This window comes from Alligator mississippiensis, chromosome 6 (assembly GCF_030867095.1).
Source record: "Alligator mississippiensis isolate rAllMis1 chromosome 6, rAllMis1, whole genome shotgun sequence".
Lineage (NCBI taxonomy): Eukaryota > Metazoa > Chordata > Crocodylia > Alligatoridae > Alligator > Alligator mississippiensis.
In genome coordinates, this window is record NC_081829.1 from 40,558,734 (window position 1) to 40,583,508 (window position 24,775).

General features: G+C 42.2%; 1 protein-coding gene across 1 annotated transcript in view; it reads left to right on the forward strand.

Moving 5' to 3' along the window:
* The window catches only part of CHAT (choline O-acetyltransferase), a 56,025-nt gene that overhangs the window by 20,381 nt on the left and 10,869 nt on the right, over positions 1-24,775 (forward strand). Inside the window, exons 7-12 of the mRNA XM_006270175.3 lie at positions 4,291-4,460; positions 8,092-8,192; positions 8,868-8,996; positions 9,788-9,910; positions 12,070-12,211; positions 22,352-22,414. Of these exons, the coding sequence (XP_006270237.1) occupies positions 4,291-4,460; positions 8,092-8,192; positions 8,868-8,996; positions 9,788-9,910; positions 12,070-12,211; positions 22,352-22,414 (728 nt within the window). The remainder of the gene's footprint in view (positions 1-4,290; positions 4,461-8,091; positions 8,193-8,867; positions 8,997-9,787; positions 9,911-12,069; positions 12,212-22,351; positions 22,415-24,775) is intronic.

Here is a 24,775-nt window from a genome sequence, read left to right on the forward strand (position 1 = left end):
TTATTGTGCTGTGCGTTAGTACTTCCAAAAGAAAGTACTAAAGCATTGTGTAGTAACAACATCATCATAGGACAATGTGTAGAAGCACCCTATATGTTTAAAATTTATAGATAATTCTATGGTATCTAATAAGACACTGGAAAGACAGAAATATAGGTACCTGCAGCTCACTGAGAGGATAGTTAATTACTGTCAATTAAATGCAGAATTACTCTAATCAAATACTCAGCTTTTCATATTTTGTTTCCCATTCTACAGATCACTGAAATCCATGCAAACACTCAACCTGCTGAACACAAGAATTTTCCCCTATTGCATACAACAAATAGTGAAAATTTTTACATACAACTACAACCTCTGACAGAAACAAAGTATTTCCTTTGGAATGCCACCTCCTTTTGTTTGACTGTTCATAGTTTCTTCCACATCTGTTTTTTTTCCTTTCTGGTTTGCAAATGTTCTCCAGAGTCTCTGCTTACAATATAATATGAACCTATGCTAGAAGGGCCTACACATTTTACATTTCAACTTATGCAAATTGTACTATTTCATCCAAATTTATTTCTTCCTAATCACTTCCCAAACTGTCCTTTGATTATAATTCATGAAGGATACACAGTACTGGAAAGTGAATTCAACAGGTCACATCCAACATAAAAATTGTCAGCATTTTCTTTCCCATAACACTGTGCCATTAACCAATGCCAAACCATTATCAGTGACACCGAGGTAAAAAAAAAAAAAAATATTTTAAAAATATATTACTAAATATGAATGAGTCAGTTTCATAGATCTCAATATTCCAAAAAACAAAACAAAACAATCAAAGCATATTTTTACCAATATGCTAGACTCAAGAAATGTTTTTAACCAGATGAATAATGATACTGCTTCAGATATAGTAGCATTAAAATTTTCTTCAGGACTCATTTCAGACACCTAGTTTTATTGCTCCTTTGAGAACTGCAGTTACATTGAAGAGAAAAGAATTGAAGAAACATGCTGTTAAAAAAACCATAACTACCAAACTGGCAAATTTAAGCAAAAAGAGGAAAGAAACGCCCATTCAGCTAAACTGGTATTAACATTTGCACGAAGAGCTGATATAGCTGAACCTATTTTTCTATTGGTCTGAGTTTTAAGAAGACAGTGCAGCAAGACTGCCAATCCCAACAACTTAGAATTCATACAACAAGCCTTAAGAAATGACTCCCAATTGAGCCTTAAGAAACGGGCAACAAGCCTTAAGAAATGGGCTCCCAAGGGAGGTGGTGCTCTCCCCTACCCTGGGGGTCTTCAAGAGGAGGTTAGATAAGCATCTAGCTGGGGTCATCTAGACCCAGTCCTCTTTCCTGCCTATGCAGGGGGTCGGACTCAATGATCTACTGAGGTCCCTTCCGACCCTAGAATCTATGAATCTATAACAAGATGGTCTTAAAATCATGAGATTTGGAAAATAAAATCCTTCTTGCCTTTGGTGCCTAAGCCTCCAGGATACATCTACAACATAATTGCGATCTTTTTTCCGCCTTTATGATAGCAGAAATATTTTAATTTTAATGAATGTTACCTTCTCATCCTTTTTCATAACTTGAGCTTTAAGTAAAACAGTAAATATTGTAAAACTTAAGAGTTAAAGTCACAGGAGTTGGCTATATTAGGGTCATTCCATTGGAAAGGAAGAAAAGCAAGAGATAACCGCTAAAGCTCATTCTGCCGTTTCCTGAATATTTACTAAGATCATCTCTGAAAACACCATTAATACCCCTATTTTCAGATGAATTGCTTTCTATTACATGACTTCACATAAATATCAAAATAATGTAGAGCAGAAAAATTGCTTCTGTATCAGTGAAGGACATAAGGAGAACTTTTGATACCAGTCATCTCCCTCCCTATACAGTAATTAATTGTGAGTTCATATTGCAGCTCTAATCAGATACATAAATCCAAGCTGAGATCTGGTATAAGCAAGTATAACTCTGCTGAAGCCTCACATGCACATTATCTAAGTTTGGTCCATTGCTCCCTTCCTACCTTTCCCTTTTAAAAAAGGCTTTTTAAGAAGTTTGACTTACTATTAAATGTAAACCAGCACATTTGGTAAGGTAGTAACAAGACAAATTGTTCTTGTTTTCCTCTGCTAGTCCTTTATTTTCATTACTTCTTGAAATATTTTCCCTCCCTAGTTTCAGTACACAATTTCTTTTCAGTTCATTTTCTGCTTTACATGATAAACTTGTCAGTGTTTGACTGATTGCCTCTCTGGACGTGTTCTGGTTCATTTGCAAGGGCAGTTTCCCATTGCTTCTCTGTTTCTAACATAGGAGCCTCATTTTACTTCATCTAAACCTAAGCAATAGGAACCCTGAATCCATATGTCAGAGTAAAAGTTGCATATTAGGTGATGGTGGGTAGGCAGCAGCCATGATAAAATATATATGCCTGTCAGGTCACATAAGCAAAACACTGAACTGTAAGAAAACATGGAAGGCAATTTTGTAATTAATTCTTCAGCCAGTTTTTGCTTCTAAAATACTAGGTGGCTTCTGTATACAGAAGTAACATCAGACATTTATATAGCACCTCCTTCTTGAAGGATCCCAGTGCACTTAATACTGCACACAAAGCAAGGTCTTCTGACATAACTCAGAATGATGCACAGTGGGGAAAGAAGAGATTCATCACTCAAGACACAGCAGCAAGATCTATTCTTATTAAAAAAATGTCATGATGCTTTTAAGAGACAACAAACAGCAACCAAGACCTCAGTGTTTACTGTGTGCCATACATTTTACAGAGGAATTAAATTTAACAGAAGACCTGGCTTGAAAATTAAGATATAGAAATGGGTTCCTAACATGCATTTTATATATACATACCATCATTTACAACTACTCAGCTAAAGTCTCTTTAGGAACTTACCAGGATTTGAAGGTCCACATTTTAAACCACTTGTTGAGATTGGCAAGCCTTGGGTCTTTTCCTAAAGCTACCTGTAGGTAACTAAAACCAGTGAGATTACTCTTGAGAGAAATGGCTAACCAGGGCAAGCAAAGAGTGCACAAGACTATTTGGTAGTTTCAGTCAATGGATCCCAGCTGTTTCTTGTTGGAGCTGCCCTGTAGAATGGGCCAATGAAGCACCTACTCATTCAATATCCTGAAATAGTTCTTGGCCTCCGTTTTCTTTCTAGTCTTTTTGGATAGCCTTCTTCCTCTTCACTGCATGCTGACTGGAGAGCTAGCACAAAACTAGCATAACTAGTGCTGTGCAAATAAGTGATTAATGTGTTCTCAAACAGAAATGGTTCTGGTTTTCCTAATGAAACAAAAATTTAGTAGAAAAATGGTATTTGTAATGTGTTTTGTTGTTGCTTGTTGTTTTCTTTAGATATATAAAATTAAATATTAGTGAATTTTGAAATGAAATATAACTTCAAAATTAAAACCAGAAATGTTTTACTGTTTCTATTTAGTAGCTGATGTTTTCCTTTTTGGTAAGTTTTTTCAGCCATAACTATCTGGCAAAAATAGGGATTTGCAGAAGTTTTGGTAAACCCAATCTGCATTTTTCAGTGAACCACATATCTGACAAAAAAAATTGCTCAGCTCTACCAGTAACATTGAATGAAGTAAGAGTGAGAGCTGAGCTCTTACAAGGAAATGGAAGTTGAAGTCATTATCTGAAATTTTTGGAGGGGTTGTTTGATTGTGTTAACACTAATTTAATATGAATTAATGAATAACACGACTTCAAATGCAAATAGTCTTGTTAAAGATTCTACACTTTTAAGCAGCTATGCAGGGCTTAAGAGATCAAAATAAATACCCTGTACCACAAACCAGCTTTCCAAAGAAGGCAAGGCTCTATGTTCCTATTACTTCTGAGTTAAACCCTGATAAAATGTGAAATAAATCATTCTTGTATTTATGCATTATAAAGAAGGGAAAAAAAGTCACAGCCCAATTTAAAAAAAAACACAAATAAACCAATATAAGTGCATTGTGTTCAAATATTTCCTAATGTGATGGGAGTAAAATTAACTGATATATCTACACTACGCAAAAAATAATATGATAAAAACCCCACAATGTAATGAAATGGACCCCATTTGCAGGGTGGATAATTTTTGGAGGTTGATACTACCGTAAGTTATTTGGCAAAATAAACACAAGAGACTGAATTCCTAGGGGAAGGAAATATCCTGCATCTGATATCAGTGATTGCACTGTGCACCCCTCCAGCTACCATAGTAGAGTTGTAAACATTTTAATGCTGTATCCACAGACTCTACCAATCGAGATTCTCTTGACATGATTGAACGCTGTATGTGCCTGGTATGCCTGGACAGCCCAAGTGGGATAGAAATCAATGACACAAACATGGCTTTGCAACTCCTACATGGGGGAGGCGATGATAAAAATGGTGCCAATCGCTGGTATGACAAACCCATGCAGGTAAGTCCTTGCTGCACGCTAACACATACTTACTATTATACACGTTAAAGACTCAAGTCCTACATATCAGGGTGATCATCACAGGAGTTAAGATGATGAACATTCCATCTTTGAGCAGTGCACTTTAAAGAGGGCTTTCATTTCCTTTGGAACTTTAGGCATAGACCACTAGTAAAGGATACTCATACCAGAAATCAACAGACTGGAAGGAGAACCGTATTAAGGAAAACGCTGGGATGAATTGGTTTTGAAACTTAGAATGACTCCAAACAGACAGGAAAGCAAGATTATTGATCTCCCTGGGGAATGAAAGGTGTAGGTGTCAGAGTACATTCTTTGTCATTTCTAAACACATGCAGTTTTACAATTCGTTAAGTTACCATTTAGCCATGCACCTGAAAAAATATGGTTCTCCTTCAGAGTCCAGCATGCAGAAACACATTTATACCATACCAAATGAAAGAAAAAGGTTAAATTAGGAACCTGAAAAGAAGATGAGCATCCAACTTTTCCTCATCTTACACTATTTTTCTGGTGTATAAAAACAGTAGCTATAGTGGTATAGTATACACTATAGTGGTATAGCTACACTATAGTAGTATAGTGTAGCTTTTTTTACTAAACCAGGTATTGAGCCTTCAGTTACGGATCATTTATTTGTAAAATGACATTCTGGAAGAGTTCTTCTTGGAAGTGTGGATTTTTCAGATCCTTTTAACCACGATGGTTTGACTGTCATATTTTAAAACATCACACTATTATTTGTACCTTTTGTGATAGGATCTAGTGTGCAGTCATGTATCACATACTTATCAGGCTGATAGAACTGCTGATGTCTCATGAAAAACTCCAGGAAAAATGACATAGTTTTATGTCTTTATAATAATGATATAACTTTGCAGTACGTTGTTTCATGTTTGTGATGCCTCTTGCTCTTTCCTTAAAATGCTAAGGTATTTACATTAAAACAAGGCACATTATTCTGACTTTACCCAAACCAGTTTTAGACTAGTGTAATTCTGTTTCAGTAGTCATTCCTGATTTGGGCCAGTAGAAATGGGTTCAGCAGCCGACACACTGTTTTAAGAATGAATCATCTCCTTTCTAATCATAGTCCCTTGTTGCTTCCACAGCCACTAATTAATGATGTCATAAATGAAGGATAATGGGCTTGATTTGGCCCTCATTAACATCATCACATTCACTAATAGCAACTGAGAGTAAAATAGAGAGCTGAATTTATTTAATGTAAGGAATAAATAACAGGCACAGAGGAAACCCTAAGAAACAGAGATACTATTTTCATTCCTGAAAATGTACAAAGTATAGAAAGCCTTTCACACAATAGGATTTTTTTTTCTAAATTTGTATAAGTTTTTCAATGGGGCATCAATAAATTTTAAATGTCCCTATATTTGTATATTGACTTTTTAATCACATATGATCTGTCTTCTTTCAAAACAGGATAGTAACCATTAGAAATTAAGTAGCTTATGTAGACATTCATATTTGATGTAATAAAATGTTCTTTGTGTTTGGGCAGATATTTTTTACAAGACAGAAATTTACAGCATGAACAGGCTGAAAGATGTCCGAACAAAATATGTTCCTCAAAAGGGCAACCAACAATTGGTGGGAAAAAATCAGTTTGGTGTAAAGTGTCTGTTGTTGGTTGATTGCAAAGAGAATATAAAATAAAGGTGAAGAGCAGCAGGCTAATCATATCCCATTATGTCAATCTGTATGAGATTAAAATTTAGAATAAAAGGGGATGAAGACTATAACATATAGAAAGGGAGAAAGTAATATGAGAAAGGCGCTGAAGGAAAGAGGATAGAGATACCAATTAAAAGCCCACTGGGTGGTGTGATGCAAATGAATACCAATAGTAAAATAAGACAATAAAGGGGCTTTTGTAGCACAAACCTGCCTTGGGGCATGTCCAGAAACTGAGAAATGGGGGCCATTTTCCTTCTCTTTAGGAGATGATTTACTCTGTCATGAAGGCAAAAGCTAATTCCATTTTCCACTGAGATCAATAAAAGTTGCTAATTTCAAGAACTTTCCAAGACTGATTCCGAAACAATATAATGACTGAAAGCCAGGTCTTTCAGTGTAACATGAAGTTTTCCCAACACTCTGATTCTAGTAGACCTCTAGATGACATCAGGGTCCAGATGCATTCCAATAACAAAACAGGGCAAAACAATTCCTCTCTGTCACGGCGGGATCCCCACAGAGGGCCGTGATCTCCTTGAGGTCCCTCGCTCCGTGTCAGGCCGGCCCAAGACACCCTCTAATTCTCGCCCGCCACGTCTTGTTGGTCAATATAATGTTGGGAGGCTGCCTTGTGTCTTCCCTGGGCACAGCTACTCGGGACCTCTGTCCCCGCAGTTCTTCCGGACCCCCTGGGGGTCTCCCGATACGGTGGGTGTTCCTCGGACACCCTAGCCTTATGGGCTATGCGTGGCTCCTACCAACCCCTAATACCACGCCCCAAGCCTCGCAGATGTAATAGACGTTGTCCGGTCTGTACGCCCGCTTCCCGGGCCTCCTCTCTAATGTGGCCCACTCTGGGCTCCCCCTCTCGTACCCAGCCTCTTGCTGGGACTCTCGTCTAGCCCACTCTGGGCCTCCCCTGCCAGTGTGGTTCCGCTCAGGGACTCTCTAGCGGGCCTCCGGTCCTATGGGCCAACCGCACGGGCACCCTCTCTGACCCTGGCTCACCGCACTGCTACTCCCTGTCTTTTCGGGGCAACCGCAGCGCCCTACCTCAGTCTGAGGGGTGTTACCGCACTAGCCTGCGGCCGGGCTCGCTATACCCGTCTCGGGCTTCTCAGTAATTGCCCCTCTCTCTAGGGCTCCTCAGTATGGCGCTCCCCCTCTTTGGGGCTCGCCATGCCCACTCTGGGCTACTCAATAATACCGCCCCTTTCCTGGGGCCGGGGTCTATGTTCCCCCACACGCAATCCGGGGTCTAGGTCCCCGTCTGCAACCTACAGGTTGCACCCGCGACCCACTGGCCGCGCTCCTCGCCGCCAGTTGCTCACGCACTGGCGTGCGAGCTGCGCCTTCCCTGGCGCTATGAAAATAATGCGCCCTCTTGGTGCTAGGGCACCCCACACTCTCTGGGGTCCTTGTGATTGAGGCCTCCTCCAACCCCTACAGCCTCACCCAAGCCTCCGGGTGTAATATACAGAGCCAAACGTAAACTAGAGCCTCCTGGCTATAACACAAACATAAAGCCCCCCTGGCTAACCATAGTGCCCAATCCTCTCAGGGCTATCATGAGCTGTACTTGCCCGTCGGGCTTCTCCCCATATCTCGGCTGAGGAAGCTCCTGCCTCTCCGGCTGCTGGCAGAGAACTGCCAGCCTGGATTCGGCCCTGGACTTTATAAAGGCCAGGCCCTGCCCCCTTCTGGCCAGCTGGCTCCCCTTAGTTGCTCCAACAACCTGCAGCTGTGCTCAATTGGCTCTGCCAGGGTTCTCTCCCTGGCAGTTTCTCCTCTCTAGGAGCAGGCACTGAGGTGCCCTGCGACACTCTCATTATGTTGCCAGTGTATATTGCTTTGTTTGTATCACTGAATGATCCTACTGATGTCATATATGTGATGGTATTTCCCTCATCAGTTTGTAGTGGGAAGAGATGGAGTGTGTGGTACAGTGTGTGAACACTCTCCTTTTGATGGGATCGTCCTGGTACAATGCACCGAACATTTGCTCAAGCACATGTGAGTCCTCCCTCATTATTACCACAACAAGAAAGGATCCAGATATATTTTTGCTCATAAACCTTTATTTGGCCTTCTGAATGTTTGAAAGAAGTTCAGGTACCCAAAAGAAAAAGGAATCAGAACCTCCTCCAAATTTCCTAGAATTCCCACTCGGTAAAAACCAGCTCTGTGCATGAGGACGGATGAAGGCCAAGGTGCACTTCACCCCCATTTGCAAATCAATATTGAAGTACCATCTCCACACAGTGGCTATGCATGCTTCACTATGGTTCATAACAACTGGAAATGCAGATTACAATTCAGATAATTTCTTTTCTTTCACTTCTTTTTAATGAACCAAATTCTAGTTGTCTTGATATCAATGGGAGTTTTTGCCCTTCAAATTACCAGGTTTTGGCTCAGTAAAGGAGTGCGTAACCCAAATTAAGATCATGGATTTTGAAAACACCCAAACTGGTTTCTTTGGGATTACTCTTAATTTATACTACTATAATATCAGAATTCGGCCTACTGAATTTGTATATTTGACCCTGCAAAACAAAGAGAGATCACTTTGATTTTTCTCTGACAGGCTAAGAAGTAATTATTTACCCAGAACATGCTAAGAGCACCTTTCGTAACAGGCAGGTTGTCACTCAGGTCGTTAATGTATATTCTGTCACGTATTTGCAGGAAGGAAAGCTGTAAGAAGTTAGTCAGAGCTGATTCTGTAAGTGAGCTTCCTGCTCCAAGGCGATTACGATGGAAGTGTTCTCCAGAAGTTCAGGGACACCTATCTTCAGCAGCAGAAAAACTTCAAAGGTACTGCAAATTTCAATGGCTTTAATGACCCACCGTTGCAAGTGTGTAGCCTTAGGACTAGTAATGCATTACGGCACCTAATCCAAAGTAGTACTGATTACCCTCAACTCCCACACAAGCTGAAGATGCTCAACAGTTACCAGGATTGGTAGCCTATATATATAGATATATAGATATAGATATAGTAACAACAAATATCACAGGAAATAAATCTAGTAAGGCATTTATTATTTGCATAGATTGCAAACAGTGGCCTCTGTTTTTAAAGCTGCATGAAAAATGTGGGGGAATGTATATAAGAAAGTGTTAAATAACTGGCTTGAACAATTTGAATTAAAGAATGTAATTTGCATGTACCCATGCTAGCTCTTCTGGGATGGATTTTCAGGACTATACCTGAATTCTACAACAGGATTAAATGGTGGTTTTTAAGATTCAACCTATTTTCTGACGTTCACTAGAAAATGAATATAGACATGCAGATAGTCAAATGTTTTTGTTATGTCAAATCTGTTATGTTTTTGCCCATGCAATCACATTAGATGGTGCTAACATATATGTGTCAGGTATTAAACCATTCCAGATACCAAAGGACTAGTTTTATTTCTAAATAAACAAAAGGTGCCATTTCTTTAAAATGGAAGTCCATAATAAGTTATGGTGTGCATTTGATAGTCTAGCCATTATTTAAACATTGCAAACTTTGTAACACAAAAATGTTTTCAAAAGGTTCTCTAAGAATTGTATCTCATAAACTTCTGCTGCAATAAAACAACTTTATTTTTTTTTAGGATAGTAAAGAATCTAGATTTTATTGCTTATAACTTTGAATACTATGGAAAAGAGTTTATCAAGAAACAAAAGATTAGCCCAGATGCCTACATTCAAGTAGCACTTCAACTAGCCTTTTACAGGTATGTTAATTTACTTAATAGGAATAAGTTACCACAAGAACAAATCTGCAATAACGCAGTTGTCTCAAAGGCCCAATCCTACACTGTGCACATAAACACACTTTCTTTAGCATGAAAGCAAGTTATGTCTGCCTCAAGGATGCATGTCTGGACCCTTTAAAATCAGGATAGAAATCCATCCTGTCTTAACCCACAGTAGAACCCACTTTGCTTTGACAAGTAGCATGCCACTTATTTGGAATACTTGTTTCTCAACTGAAATGAAAACATTTGAGTTAACCAGAAGAATAAGCGAGACGTATATTCTGGTAGTAATCATAAAGCTACAACACATTTAAAAACCTGAAGAGAAGCAAGTTCTTATAGCAGATAAAGATGATAAAAATTGCATATCTAATTTTTCTATTATAATCCAAGTTAAATTCAAATTCAACACAGTGTCATGAAATGAGACCCAGTTCTGTGCCTCACTCATAATTATGCATAGTTAGAGGACACAAATGAAAGTTTTAACTGAGTAAGGACATGACTGAGTAGAAGGTTTAGTTTAAGGAAAGTCCTGGGGAAAGAATACTGGCATCTAAATGGATACAGTCAAGCTGCAGATGCTAACACATACACAAATTATTCCAATCCAGTCTGCCACTTCTCTTCATATACAGGCTGGGTCCAAGGAATTTATGCAGTTTAGACCAGTATGGTTTCTAATTTCTTTGTATGTGTATGAAGTCAGTGACTGTCTGAGCAAAACATACAACCCATGTACACAATCTCTCTCTCTTCCATCATCTGCCTTATCTTTTTCTATAACTCCCTCCCTCCTAACTCACCCAGCAGCCCACATTCATGATCACCTCCATTCCACCACTCACACTCCATTTTCTGGTCTCACCCCCTTTCAGTCTCCCTTTCATTTTGCCTGCCTCTCTCTCCCATACCCCAACACCTGTACCTTCACCATCACTGTATGTGAAGGGAATGATGGGCTATCACCTCATTCATGATACTCTAAGGTGTCAAGAGAAGGAGTCTGAAGCCCCCAATTAAGAGGGTTTCAGCAAGCACTTGTCCATGTTGTCAGCCAGCACTCTGGAAGGAAACTCTGCCACAGACCCACAAGGATCTGGATATCCCCTCACAATGCCCTCACCTCTCCACTAATAGACAGCAACTGTGATTTTATCAACATATCTCAACAGTATGCATTACTCTTGCAGAGCATTATGGATGGTACAGCTGACAAACTGGTCTTGGACTTTCCCTGGATACTGTAAGCTTTGAAATTAAGAGTTACCCAGGGCTTTTTCCACTGTTAAAGCCTTCATTATTCATAGCTTATTAGGACAATTAAAATTCCAGGCTAAACCAGTTGTGTGGTTTTTCACAGTATGGGTTATTATACCAACAATTCCCAGTCTCATCTAATTAAATCCTGGAATGGTCTTCCACCTTATCATAGTCAACAGGTGTCAAATTTGTTTGTAGCTAAAATCTCAGTGGAGTTTCTAGGTCTGAGTTAAGTTACGGTTCCAGGACAATTGTGCTGTAACCAGGAGCCCTAATTCAACAGCAGTCTGAATAAGTCAAAGTGATTTATAGAATTCCTTCAGTGGGGCACAGCAGTTAGACACCTAGTTGCAAAGGCACAAGAGTAGAAATACATAGTAACACTTCTGTTTTCACCTTTGAATCTAAATATGAAATGGCATTCTTCACCCATTTTAATTTCTGTCAGACACATACACACACATGCTCCATGCCATGCAAACTTTCTTGTTTCAATAAAACATGTTCTAGTCCTTTAAGTAAATGATTAATCACAGAATTATTTTATTGTGCCATGCCAATAAAACAGCTGTTGATATCTTTCAGTAAATTCTAGTTTCACTAGCTTTGTTTTTGCACAAACACATATTTCTTTTACTAGCACTATATAACTAAAATATACCCAATTCCTTACAGCTCATTGTATTAGAAGGGAGCTAGCATTCATCTTTTTTGTAATTTTCGTATAGAATTCTATTATCATTAAAATGAAATACTACATAAAAATAAAATCAAGGTTGTAAAAATAAAACCTACTGAGCCTCTATATCATTTTGCCTTTATGATTCTCTGAAAACAATGATTCCTTGGTTTTTTCTATTTCATTCTCTCAGATGCCACGGGAGACTTGTTCCCACCTATGAAAGTGCTTCTATAAGGCGATTTGAAGAGGGGAGAGTTGACAATATTAGGTCTGCTACTTCAGAAGCTTTAGCTTTTGTAAAAGCAATGATTGAAGAAAAGTCTTCTCTATCGGTATGTTAATCCCATTTTTCTGCTAAACTAAAAATAAAACTGTTTTTCCATCTCATGGTTATTATGAATTAGTTGTTGAACAAAATCATAAGAATATAGTTAAGAAACTGTAGGCTTTATAGACTATGTTGAGGCTGGTGGGAGGGCTATTTCTGTGAGTACAACATTTTTATGCTAAAGATAGTATTCATTTTCTTAAGTACCCAAAACATAATGCTTACACAACATTATTTCATGAAAAACAAATAATTCTTTTGTAATTTATGCTTAGAGACAGATTCTTTGAAGAATTCTATACTGAACATAAAAGTTCAGGGCCATATATGGCACAGTTGACATGCCTTGGAAATCCCATTTGTAGATGTACTGTGTATAAGTCTACTGCAGGTTGCAATGCACTATCACTGTGGTGCTCGACCTTCTGGCCCTGCAGGCTGGATGAGTGGTGTGGGGCTAGTCTGTGTGTTAAATCTGGCTCATATGGTTGGCCTGTGGGTCAGATCTAGCACAGGGTCAGCACAGGTGCATGGGTGTGACCCAGTGTGCCAGCCTAGCCCTGTGCAGTGAATCTGACCACAGTGCCAACCTGATTCTGCATGCCAACTTTATCCATGCGCCAGCCCAGATGCAGTGTGTGGAGCCATGTCATTCAGCCCATGGGATTCCCCATGGGTTCTCAAATTTAGCAGCAGGGGAGCTATGGCAGCATTACTTGCCATAGTTCTGAGAGCTACAGCAATTAACATTGTCACTGGTCCCCCACTACTGCAAGTGGGATCCTGCCACCATTCCCCCTGCTGCCCAATTTCAGGATCTGTGAGGAGTTGCACAGACCAGATGGCCTGGCTTTGAGGGCCAGATCTGCTCCATGGGCTACAGGTTGAGCACCACTGCACTACTTGATTTTGGTAGTTCTGTGTTAGCTGCTCAGTTTGTTTGCAGACACACACTTCAGCCAAATACATATCTGGCACTAGTGTAGAATGCCTAATAAAGATGAAACTTCATGAGAACAAGCAGTGAAGTCTTGATCTGCTAAGGAAACAGCTTTCCAAAATATACTGGAAACCACTTTTGGGAAATGCTCTATTTATCTACCTGCTGTGCAGAGTTCTTCCACACATGCTCCTATCTGCCTGCAAAAGTAAGAGTAATTTGCCTTGTGAGATAAGTGGGTGACATTAAGGCTGTGCGAGGCTTTGGATACAGCTTCAGATCCAGAGAAGCTTTGGACACTTTGGCATCTGAAACAGCATGTCCAAATTGAAGCGCTGGCCTCGTTAGGCTTCCCCAAGTGGTTCAGAGCTTCCAAAGTGCTTTGGAGCCACCTCGGAGCTGCCTCAGAGATCCAGCCATAGGGTATAATGGGGAAACAATAAAATATCTATAACTTTGTTGTTTTTTGTCCAATTTGGATGAAATTTTCAGGGGCAGTAGACTCTTCAGGGAGCATGAAGCCTGCCTAGTTTCAAGAATATCGGTTTAGGGGTTTTGGGTGAAGTGAACCCCATATTCTTGAAAGAAAAACTCATGTCACGTCTAGGTGTTAGCCTCTGCTGAGGCCACAAAGTCTGCCAAGTTTCAAGAAAAATCAGTGTAGGGGTTTGGGGGGAACTGTGCCCCAAATTCTTGAAAGCAAAACTCCTGTCACACGTATGTGTTACACCACAGGGGGGTCAAAACTGCCAGGGTGGTAGCTTTTGCTGAGGCCACAAAGCCTGCCAAGTTTCAAGAAGATCGGTGCAGGGGTTTGGGAGGAACTGTGCCTCAAGCTGCATACAAGCAAAACTCGTGACATGGATGACACTGTGTGTGTTAAGGCGCAGCAGGGTGACAGCTGCAGGGATGGTAGCCCCTGCTGTGGCCACAAAGCCTGCCAGCTGTCGAGGAGATCGGTGCAGGGGGGTTCTGGGGCCCTGCACCCCTAGCTGCTGACAGACAAAACTCGTGACATGGATGCTTGTGCAACTGTATCTGTCTCTGTCTTGGGGCATGGGAGACACTACTGCAGGCCTGGCTGCTAAGCTACTGTGTTACCAGTTACCAATCAGTCATGATTCATTCAGGGACCAGCTCGATACACAGGACCTAGCTAATGTAGCCTGTTAATTACCATCAGTTAACACCTACAAAACCAGACTAGGAGAGGAAATAATCAATACAGACAATCAACTGCCCCAAGACAGTCAGTCCCACAAGCACCCATGTCATGAGTTTTGTCTGTCAGCCGCTAGGGATGCAGGGCTCCAGAACCTCCCTGCACTGATCTCCTCAACAGCTGGCAGGCTTCGTGGCCACAGCAAGGGCTACCATCCCTGCAGCTGTCACCCCACTGAGCCTTAACACACACAGGGTCACCCATGGCATGAGTTTTGCTTGTCCGCAGCTTGGGGTGCAGTTCCTCCCAAGCCTCTGCACCTATCTTCTTGAAACTTGGCAGGCTTTGTGGCCTCAGTAAGAGCTACCAGCCCTGCAGTTTTGACCCCCCGTGTTGTAACACCTAGACATGACAGGAGTTTTGCTTTCAAGAATTTGGGGTACAGTTTCCCCAAAATCCCTGCACCAATCTTCTTGAAACTTGGCAGGCTTTGTGGCCTCACCAGGGGCTACCACCCCTGCAGTTTTGACCCCCCCCCCTTCCCACGTGGTGTAACTCCTACACGTGACATGTGTTTGGCTTTCAAGAATTTGGAGTACATTTCCCCCAAAACCCCTGCACAGCTTCATGCTCTCAGCAGAGGCTACCACCCCTGCAAGTTTCATCCAAATTGGACAAAAAACAACAAAGTTATAGATATTTCATTGATTCCCTATTATACCCGATGGCCGAATCTCTGAAGTGGCTCCAAAGCTTCTGAGCTGCTTCAACCGGATCGAGGCGGAAACCCGGTCCAGAGCTCCGGATCGGATCGCTGCCATCCAAAGCGGCCAGATCTGAAGCCGGATCGGATTGCTGCCAACTCACACAGTCCTAGGTGACATGGTGAAACTGACAGGTTAGTGAGTATTTATAGGCAAGCAGGCAGGCCATAAACCCCGCAAACTGCAGGCTTCACCTTGCCCCCCCCGCTGCCCCTTACTCTCTCTAGGCCCCTGGCCTCCGCTGTATAACAGGAAGGGATGTCTGAATATCTTTCCGGATCATGTGGAAGATACTTCCACCCTGCATGTTCCCTGATGTTCGCAGATACTTCTAGTGGGTGATACTTTCCCAGAATCTGGACTTCTTTGTACTGATCCCAGTCCAGCTACAATAGGCACCATAGCTCTCCAAAGCATTTATCATGAACTGTAATAAAGACACCAAAAGGCAATGAGGAATTATTCTCTGAGCAGGTATATTGTGGTGGCCATATTCAAAATTCCAGAAGATGAGTGAGAATTATACTTTCATAGCTGGTAGGGTTGGAAGGGACATCAAATCCAATCCCCTGCCATGGGCAGGAAAGAATGCTGGGGTCAAATGACCCCAGCTAGGTGTCTATCTAGTCTCCTTTTGAAGACCCCCAAGGTAGAAGCAAGCACCACTTCCCTTGGAAGTTGGTTCCAGATCCTAGCTGCCCTGACCGTGAAGTAGTGCCTCCTGATGTCTAGCCTGAATCTACCCTCTGCCAGCTTGTGACTGTTATTTCTTGTCACTCCTGGTAGTGCTCGGGGGAACAGGGACTCTCCCATTGCCTGCTGGTCCCCCTTGATCAGGTTATAAGTGGCCACCAGATCCCCTCTAAACCTTCTCTTGTGGAGGCTGAACAGGTTCAGGTCCCATAGTCTCCCCTTGTAGGGCCTGCCTTGCTGCCCCCTGATCATGTGAGTGGCCCTCCTTTGGACCCTCTCGATGCTGTCCACATCCCTCCTGAAGTGCAGCACCCAGAACTGAATGCAATACTCCAACTGCGACCTGATCAATGTCACATAGAGGAGGAGGATCACCTCCTTAGACCCGCTCATGATGCATCTATGGATGCATGACAAGGTACAGTTAGCCTTCCTGACTGCATCCCCACATTGGCAGCCCATGTTCATCTTGGGATCAATAGTGACTCTAAGATCCTTTTCTGTCTCTGTGCTGATGAGAAGGGAGTTCCCCAGCCTGTAGGTATGCTGCTGGTTCTTCCTCCCCAGGTGCAATATCTTGCATTTGTCAGTATTGAAACCCATCCTAGTCTCATCCGCCCAACTCTGTAACCTGTGCAGGTCTACTTGTAGCCTATCCCTCTCTTCCACCATGTCCACTTCTCCCCACATCTTAGTGTCATCTACGAATTTGAACAAGGTGCTTTTCATCCCCTCGTCCAAGTCGTTGATGAAGATGTTGAACAGTGCGGGCCGAAGGACTGAGCCCTGGGAACCCCACTGCCCACATCCCTCGAGGTCGAAAAAGACCCATCCACCACCACTCTCTGGTGTGACCCTCCTGCCAATTAGTGACCCATCTGACCGTGTAGGCATCGACACCACAGTCGCCTAATTTTTTAATGAGAATGGGGTGAGAGACAGTGTCAAAGGCCTTCCTAAAGTCCAGACAGACTAAGGCCACCACAACACCTGGATCCAAAGATTTTGTGACCTGGTCATAGAAGGCCACCAGGTTGGTCTGACAGGACCTGCCTCATAATGAATGATTATGCTTAAGGGCAATGTTGGTTGCCCCTAAGCATAATCTCTCCTGCTGGTCCCTCACAGATATGAACCTGGATAATTTTCTCAAAGAGCTTTCCCAGGACTGTGGTAAGACTAACGGGCCTATAGTTTCCTGGGTCCTCCTTCCGCCCTTTTTTGAAAATGGGGACCACATTGGCCCTTTTTCAGTTCTCTGGCACCTCACCAGAGCACCACAAGTGCTCATAAAGCTGTGCCAAGGGTCCCGCAATGACCTCTGCTAATTCCTTCAGCACTCTGGGGTGGAGATCGTCAGGACCTGCTGATTTGAACACAACTAGTCCCACCAGAAGTTCCCTAAGTCCTCACTGACCCTGGGCCTGGCTGTGCCTCCCCTGGGACCGTTGGGGATCCCGGTGGGGGGGATGATCTGGTCCCTGCTCAGAAAAATGGAGGCAAAGAAATTGTTAAAGAGATTATCTTTGTCATCTGGTGCGACCACCAGATTTACTAGTGTGTCCTGCAGGGGCCCCGTGTTAGCCTGTACCTTCTTTTTACCCACTATGTATTTAAAAAAGGACTTCTTGTTATCCTTGATCTGGGTTGCTAGTCCCAGTTCCATCTCTGCCTTAGCCTTCCTAACAGCCCCCCTACAATCTCAAGCTAAGGAGGTATAGTCCTCCCTGGTGATGGCCCCTCCCTTGCATTGGGTATATGCCTCCTTAGCTTTGAGACATTCCTGGATGCTTTTGGTGAGCCATGGGGAATTTTGAGCATTCTTGACCCCTTTGATCCATGTTGGGATTGTCTCCTTCAGGAACGACCACTCTTCTTGGACTCCCAACTCCTCCCCCTTCCAGGACCTCAGAGCCTCCCCAACTAGTCTCCTTACCTCATTGAAATCTGTTCTCCTGAAGTCCAGGGTTGCTGCCTTGCTGCAGGCCTTTGACACCCTGTGCTGGGTGGTGAATTCCAGTAGGCAATGATTGCTATCGCCCAGGTGGCCAAGCACCCACAGTCCCCTCACCAGGTCATTGCCTGTGGCCAGGACTAGGTCCAACAAGGCATTTCCCCTGATGGGACTGTGCACCTCCTGAGTTAGATGGAGGTCCTGCAACTCGGCTAGGAACCTACGTGAGTGGTCAGACCTGGCTGACTACTCTTCCCAGCAGATGTCTGGATAGTTTAGGACACCCATGATCACCACTTACTTTGACTTAACTGGCTCTGCAAGCTGACCTGAGAATTCTTGGTCTAGCTCTTCTCCCTGGTTGGGTGGCCTGTAGTACACACCCACCGTTAAGTCCCTTTCCCTCCGACCCCCTTGTATTCTGACCCAGAGCACTTCAGTCTTCCCCTCCTCTGTCCCAGTGTTGTTGAGGATGTGTATTGCTCTTTGACATAGAGTGCCACACCCCCACCTTTCCTCCCTGTTCTATCCCTCCTGTACAGCCTATAACCCTTGATGTTCACTGCCCAGTCGTGCTTTGGATCCCACCAAGTTTCAGTGAGCCCCACTATGCCTGGGTTTGTGTTAACTAGCAGGACGGCAAGTTCCTCCTGCTTGTTCCCCATACTATGAGCATTGGTGTAAGGCATTTAAGGCCTCCTGAAGATGCATGCACCACCCCTGTAATCGCAGGACTGTCCGGGCCCCTGTCTCTTACCTGGGTACTTCTTGTGCTCATCGCCTGTCTTGGCTGGGCTGTTCTTGTGGGTGACTCTTGGTTTGGTGTTCTGTGGCTCCCTCTGTCCTCATCCTCCCCTTCCCCCAACAAGCCTAATTTAAAGCCCGCCAGGGAGGTGACAGTTTCCGTTCCCCCTGTCGCAGAGCACTTAGGTGCCCTGCTCCTAAGAAGGAAAAAAACTTCTAGGGAAAGAGCCCTAGCAGTGAGTGACGAGCCCAGCTGCTGGTTGCCAGGGCAACCAGAGGAGGTCAGCTGACCAGAAGGGACAGGGCCTGGCTCCCATATAAAACCCAGGGCTGAGGCCAGGCTGGCAATTCCCTACCAGCAGCCAGGGGGGAAGGAGCTCCCCCTGAGCAAAGCTGAGAGGAGAGGCCTGACCGCAGGTACAGCCCTAGGACCAGGTAAAGGATGGAGCCTCCATGGGGTGTTTTGAGTAATGCCGTTATAGCTGGGTGGCTTCTGTTTATGTTATAGCCAAGGGGCTCATGTTTTGTTTACTGTTTAAGACTGGTGGTTTGAGTGAGGCTATTAGGGGATGGAGGCGGCCTCATAGGGGATCCACAGTAGTGTGGGGACCCAAGCGCCAGCAAGGGCACAGCATTCGGGGTGCACTGACCCCAGCCCCAGAGAGGGGGGCAGTTGAGAAGCCCCAGAGAGGGGGCGCTGATGAGAAGCCCTAGCACGGGTGTGATGAGCCCCAGAGAGGGGGGCAGCAAGAAGCCCCAGAGAGGGAACATTGGCGAGAAGCCCCAGTGCAGGTGTGCTGAGCCCTAGAGAGGGGGCAGCATTTGAGAGGCCCTAGAGAGGGGCCCACATTTTGGAGAAGCCCCAGAGAGGGGGCAGTGATAGAAACCCCAGAGAGGGGGCAGTGAAGAGCCCCAGAGAGGGGGCAGCATTGACGAGTGCCAGAGAGGGCGCAGGGTGAGACCAGGGCTGCGCAGGGCCCAGAGAGAATAAGAGGGCCATATTATAACAAGGCCATGACCAAACAACGTCAATTCCATCTGCAAGGCTTGGGGCGTGGGTTAAGGGGTGGTTGGAGCCACGCATAACCCATAAGGCTAGGATGCCCCTGAAGCACCCATTGCAGATTGGGGCCCACAAGGGGTCTGGGAGTCCACAGGGTCAGATATTACAACAAAACGTGTCCAAGAGGACATAAGGCAGCCTCCCATATATTTATTCTCCATCAAAGACGAGGCAGGCGAGAAGTGAGGGTGCCCTTTGGGCCAACTTGGCATGGAAAGGGGGCCTTGGGGAGATCACAGCCATCCTGCAGGACCCCGCTCCATGACACCCCCATAACATCTTCCACCATCATTAACTTGCTCAGTCCAAACTTTCTCTTCTGCTGAGTAACGCTTAAAGATGTTTCATTTTAAAAATTGCTGACAACATAAATGAAAAGTTGAATTGATTCCTGAATTGGAAATAACTGTGTAGTCACTCTAGGCAAATGATGACTTCTTAATGGTGACCAATGTCCTTTGGCCTGAACTCTCCTCCAGTCTGGCCAACGCTCCTCAAACAGGACTCAGTCATTCTGGTAGTGACCAACTCTTGTTAATGCCATATCTGTTATACGGTTCTCCGGTGAGTAATGCAGCTTGTCAAAGAAGAAGTTTTTCTGGAACAGGAAAACTTTTAGGTGGTTCTCCAGTAGCAGTCCCTCCTCTGTACTTTAGCTCCCCAAACACTCAGTGCCTGGGAACCACCCCAGTACTTTCTCTCTCTCAGATGTTCTGCCAGAAGAAAGATGATACCCTTGTCAGCTCCTGCTGTCACATTCTCTTGCCAAATTTCTTTAGCTATTCACCTTGCCCCATCCTGTGTGCTCACCCCTAACTGACTTCTTCAATGCTCCAAAGCTACACCATCTCCTAGTCAGTGCTTTACTGCCCCATCTCCAACCATGCACACATCAGTGAGCTCTTCAACTTCATTGTATCATGCAGGTGAGCAATAATACATAAAATATGATCCACCTTTTCCTAAAACCAGTTCTCTCTGTCCTAAATTAATTCAATGCAATGTTGATCTAACATTTAAAATCTTTGTCTTCCCCAATTGGCTGTGCTAAGCATGGAGAATAATACCTTTACTCCATATAAGAATCCTATAAACATAATGCAGTTCTGGCCAATGAAGTTGTGACTTTCCTCCCTGCCATAAATTATTCTCTTAGAATACCCACTGGGGAATATAAAGGCCATTTGAATTGTTCTGTGGCTATTTTGCCTGTAATTTTGGGGGCACAGAAATATTTCAGATTTTTACTATTCTTTTCCAATCAAGAATATATGCATTGTAGTTACCAAAAAGAAAAAACAGGATTCTCTTAAGAGAAGTTCTCTTTACTTCGTGAATTTTTCAGACCCATTCTCTGCCTGTGGAAGTGAAAAGGTTAATTCTGTTTTTGGAGTAACAGACATATGTCTTTTGATTTAAGTAGCCTTGAACCCTCTGAAATATTGCTTGTTAGTAGACATTAGTCCAAATCAAATAAGAAAATATCTCTGTGGCTGATACCACAGAAAGTGATCTTCAAATGATAGTTTGAACAGTCACCAAAGATTGATTCTTAGATTGATTATCTAACTCAGGAGATATATCTCATGTACTCAACACATCTGTAGAGGAAGGAGCATCTGACACTGCAGAGATTGCTTGAGTAACTGTAAATTTATCAGATTTACAGACTGCATTCTATAATTTAATCTATATAAAGGACCTGGGGCCTGGCTAGTCTTACAAAGAGATATCAGGCTCTGTGCTGTGAAGGTCTCTGATGGTGGCCTTGGCTTGTTTATAAAATGAATGCTTGGTTCAGTAGATCATTCATCATCCATGCAAGCTGAACCTTCCCTGTTCATTAAGAACCACACACACACACACACACACACACACACACACCCCTAGTAACTCTTTGCTGTTTCAGGGTCTCTCTAAGATACAACATCTGGCTTGATATACAGCAGAGCAGCTAGGATTGATCCCACAGCTTAAGTCTGACATTTGGCAGGAGCTGAAATTTACAATTCTGTAATCTGAGATGTGAAATAACTGTAAAGGTTAAAGCAGCCTTGGAAATTTTTAGTTGCCGTTTCACTCAGGAGAGCAATTTTCTTGACCAGATAGTAAAATATAAATAGAGTTTTTCATTAACAACACTACTGTTGTTTTCAAGATAAAGGATGCTAACGGAGATTTAATGTTTGATCTGATAAAATTTCCAAGATGGTTTTGTAAGCTGGGTTAAACTGTGTTATTATTTTGCCTTTTAAAAATAGAATGGAAAAGCAATCCCTATCTCCACCTACTGCAAACTTTACTAACTATACCACTAGTGACCACTAATTTGAGTACACATACTCAGGCTTTTTTTCATTTAATTTCTACCAATTATGTTCTAGACTTGAGAAACTGGTTCTACTCCCTAAAAGGTTTCAGTGGTAAAGATTATTCTGCTTTTAATTTTTTTGAAGTTTGCTGCCACTTATATAGAAGTATGGCTAAAGGAATTAGACCCATCGGGTCAAATGTTATGTTAGCTCTTGAGCTGATAAAAACTCCATGGAAGTCAATAGAAAAATCTCTCCTTGGTTTCCATAGGTTTTAGATCAGCTCTTTTACTTAGTATGACCTTCACACAATAAGGCAATATTATAAATCTTAATTCTGAACTACAGTACCCTTCTATTCATTCAGAGTGTTCACAGTAATATAGGTATTTAGGGATTGCCAAGGGAATTTGAGTGTACTTACTATTTGGTTGTTGGCTCATTACCAGTAGATGCTCCTTCATAAAGAGATTTTTCAATATTACCAATTTATGGTTCTTCTCCACCAACAGGATTCTGAGAAGATGCAGCGATTTAAAGATGCAATCACAGCTCAAACTAATTACACTATTTTGGTGAGTAAATTGTTGGTCTGCCTGACTAAGAACTAGCCAGTTTTAAAACAAAAAACACACATGTAAATACATAAGTTTCAAAACTTCAGATGTCTCTGAATATGGAGGTATCAGTGTCCGACTTAAGAAAGGCTTTTTTACTATCTAATATATCCTCCAAAAAGACATCTGGTTCCATCTTCTACTATTTCCCTTCAATAAATACTTACTAGGATATAATATGGCGTAAGACTAGACAGTACTTCATAAGATAATGTTTTTTAGTTTACATTACATCATGACTTTTGGGTATTGTCACAGAAAATGGTATTGTGTATCTGAAATAAATCACAGACAAACTGTGATACTGAGTGGCATTTATAATATAGTAGCACCTGGAAACCCTAGTCATGGATAACAGAAAAACCAGCCCTGCCTCAAGGAGCAGGAGGGCTCAGGTAGAGAGACAGATAGAACAGGGAAGTAATGAAACATCCATCTGTTTCATTTCCTTTATTCAGCACAACATTCATTCATTCATTCATTCAAACCACTGCAAACCAGAACAGTAGCAGTATCACCTGCCTTTATTAACTGCTGTTTGTTATCCACCACAAACATTAATCAAGAAAGAAGGAAATGGGTACTCTAAGATAATGGGCCAAGTACATTTTAAGGGGTGTTGCAGGAAACAAAAATGGCCATTCATAAAGGTAATAAGCCTTGCCTTTCTGTAACTCCACACACACACACACACACACACACACACACACACGGCTGGAACCAGAGGTGCAAAATGCAGCTCACTCCAAAGCTCATGGGCATCTACATTCCAAGTTTGGGTTCATGTAAGTCTAACACACTGATAATAACTCTTCTAAAATTAGCTACTGGCATATATCCTTCATGGGAATTATGGGGCCTCCTCATTGTGTGACATAACTAGATGGAGTAGCATTGGCCTCAGTGTTGTTGCATCCATGTTTCCCCATAGGAATCTGTCCTTGATGGTGGAATGTATTCCAAAAGCTGAATGAGAACGTATATGTTAAATAGTTATTAACAGCAAATAATGATTACCGGATTGTCCATCTTAATTATTGTTGTACAGTATGTGCTATACTATACAATAAAGAAGGGGATTCCCCAGTGAAGAAATCACCTTACTAGGAAAACAGTTTCTGTTGATTATAAGTGAAGCAGCTCAGCCTTGGTAATAGTCCACCTCCTGCATGTCAAGACAAAGCACTGACTTACGATACTAACAACTTACTCAAATCACTTATGAAATTAATCACTAATAACAAGTGGCTTTGATATAAAATTTACCACCGTTGGTTTTGCCTCAGTCTATTACAAATTTAATGTAAACTCTTGGCCATGATCATTACTGATTACTACTTAACCATTCACCATTAATGGTTTTCCCAAAAGTAAAATCAGTCTGAGGATGATGAAAAGCAGTATGTGAGCAAGGAAGTATTCTTAAGTCTGGTGAATGGAGAGAGGAACAAGGAAGTATAGTTTTGTAGTTAAGACACTGTACTGTGATACAAAAAATGGGATCACCTTCATCCTAAACAATCTGCATGTTTTACCTCAAAGTAACTACACATAAGCTATGTCAAAGTTAAATCACAAGCAAGGAAGGATACTTTAAGTATACTGCAAGGTAATTTGCCATGGTCAAAGTCATACCCACCTTAGTATAGCTTGCACTAAACTGTGCCTAGTCTTTAGCTTAGACATGGCTTTTTAAACCTCTAAATAAAAACCAAAACAGCTTTTTAGCAGTGAAGACAAGTCACTAATTCATGATCCTATTATTAATTCTGTATCGTAGTTCTCCAGCTGTAAAAAAAGGTATATAAATACTTCTTTCCCTCCACCAAGAGTCTGTCAATCTTCATTTAGTTGAAAAATTTTTCAGGACAGGAACTGTTTCTCATTGTGTGCATGCACACAGAGTGATCTATGTCAGTAGGGCCTCTGAACACTACCTCAACACAGATAAATAATGCCCCCCCTACACAAATTATCAAAACTTGTTCAATAACTCATTTTCAGTCCCACAAAATTTTATGAAATCTAGGTCATAACTAAAGTTGCTTTGGAAATTTTATTTCTGGCTTCCCAAACTTTTATGGAATTATAATTTCAGCCTCAACAGTTCTTTAGCATACTTAAAAAATGAGGAAGGATTAATGTTGATACATTCTTAAAGATATTCTGGAATTTAACTTCAGATGTAAAAGAATTCCAATCATATTTCTATCATTTAGGATTTCCTTTTTCATATGAACATTTAACTGATGTGCCTTTAAACTTTGAAAAAATCAGAGTCAATATTTACACTGATTAAACTTATATTTCTACTACATA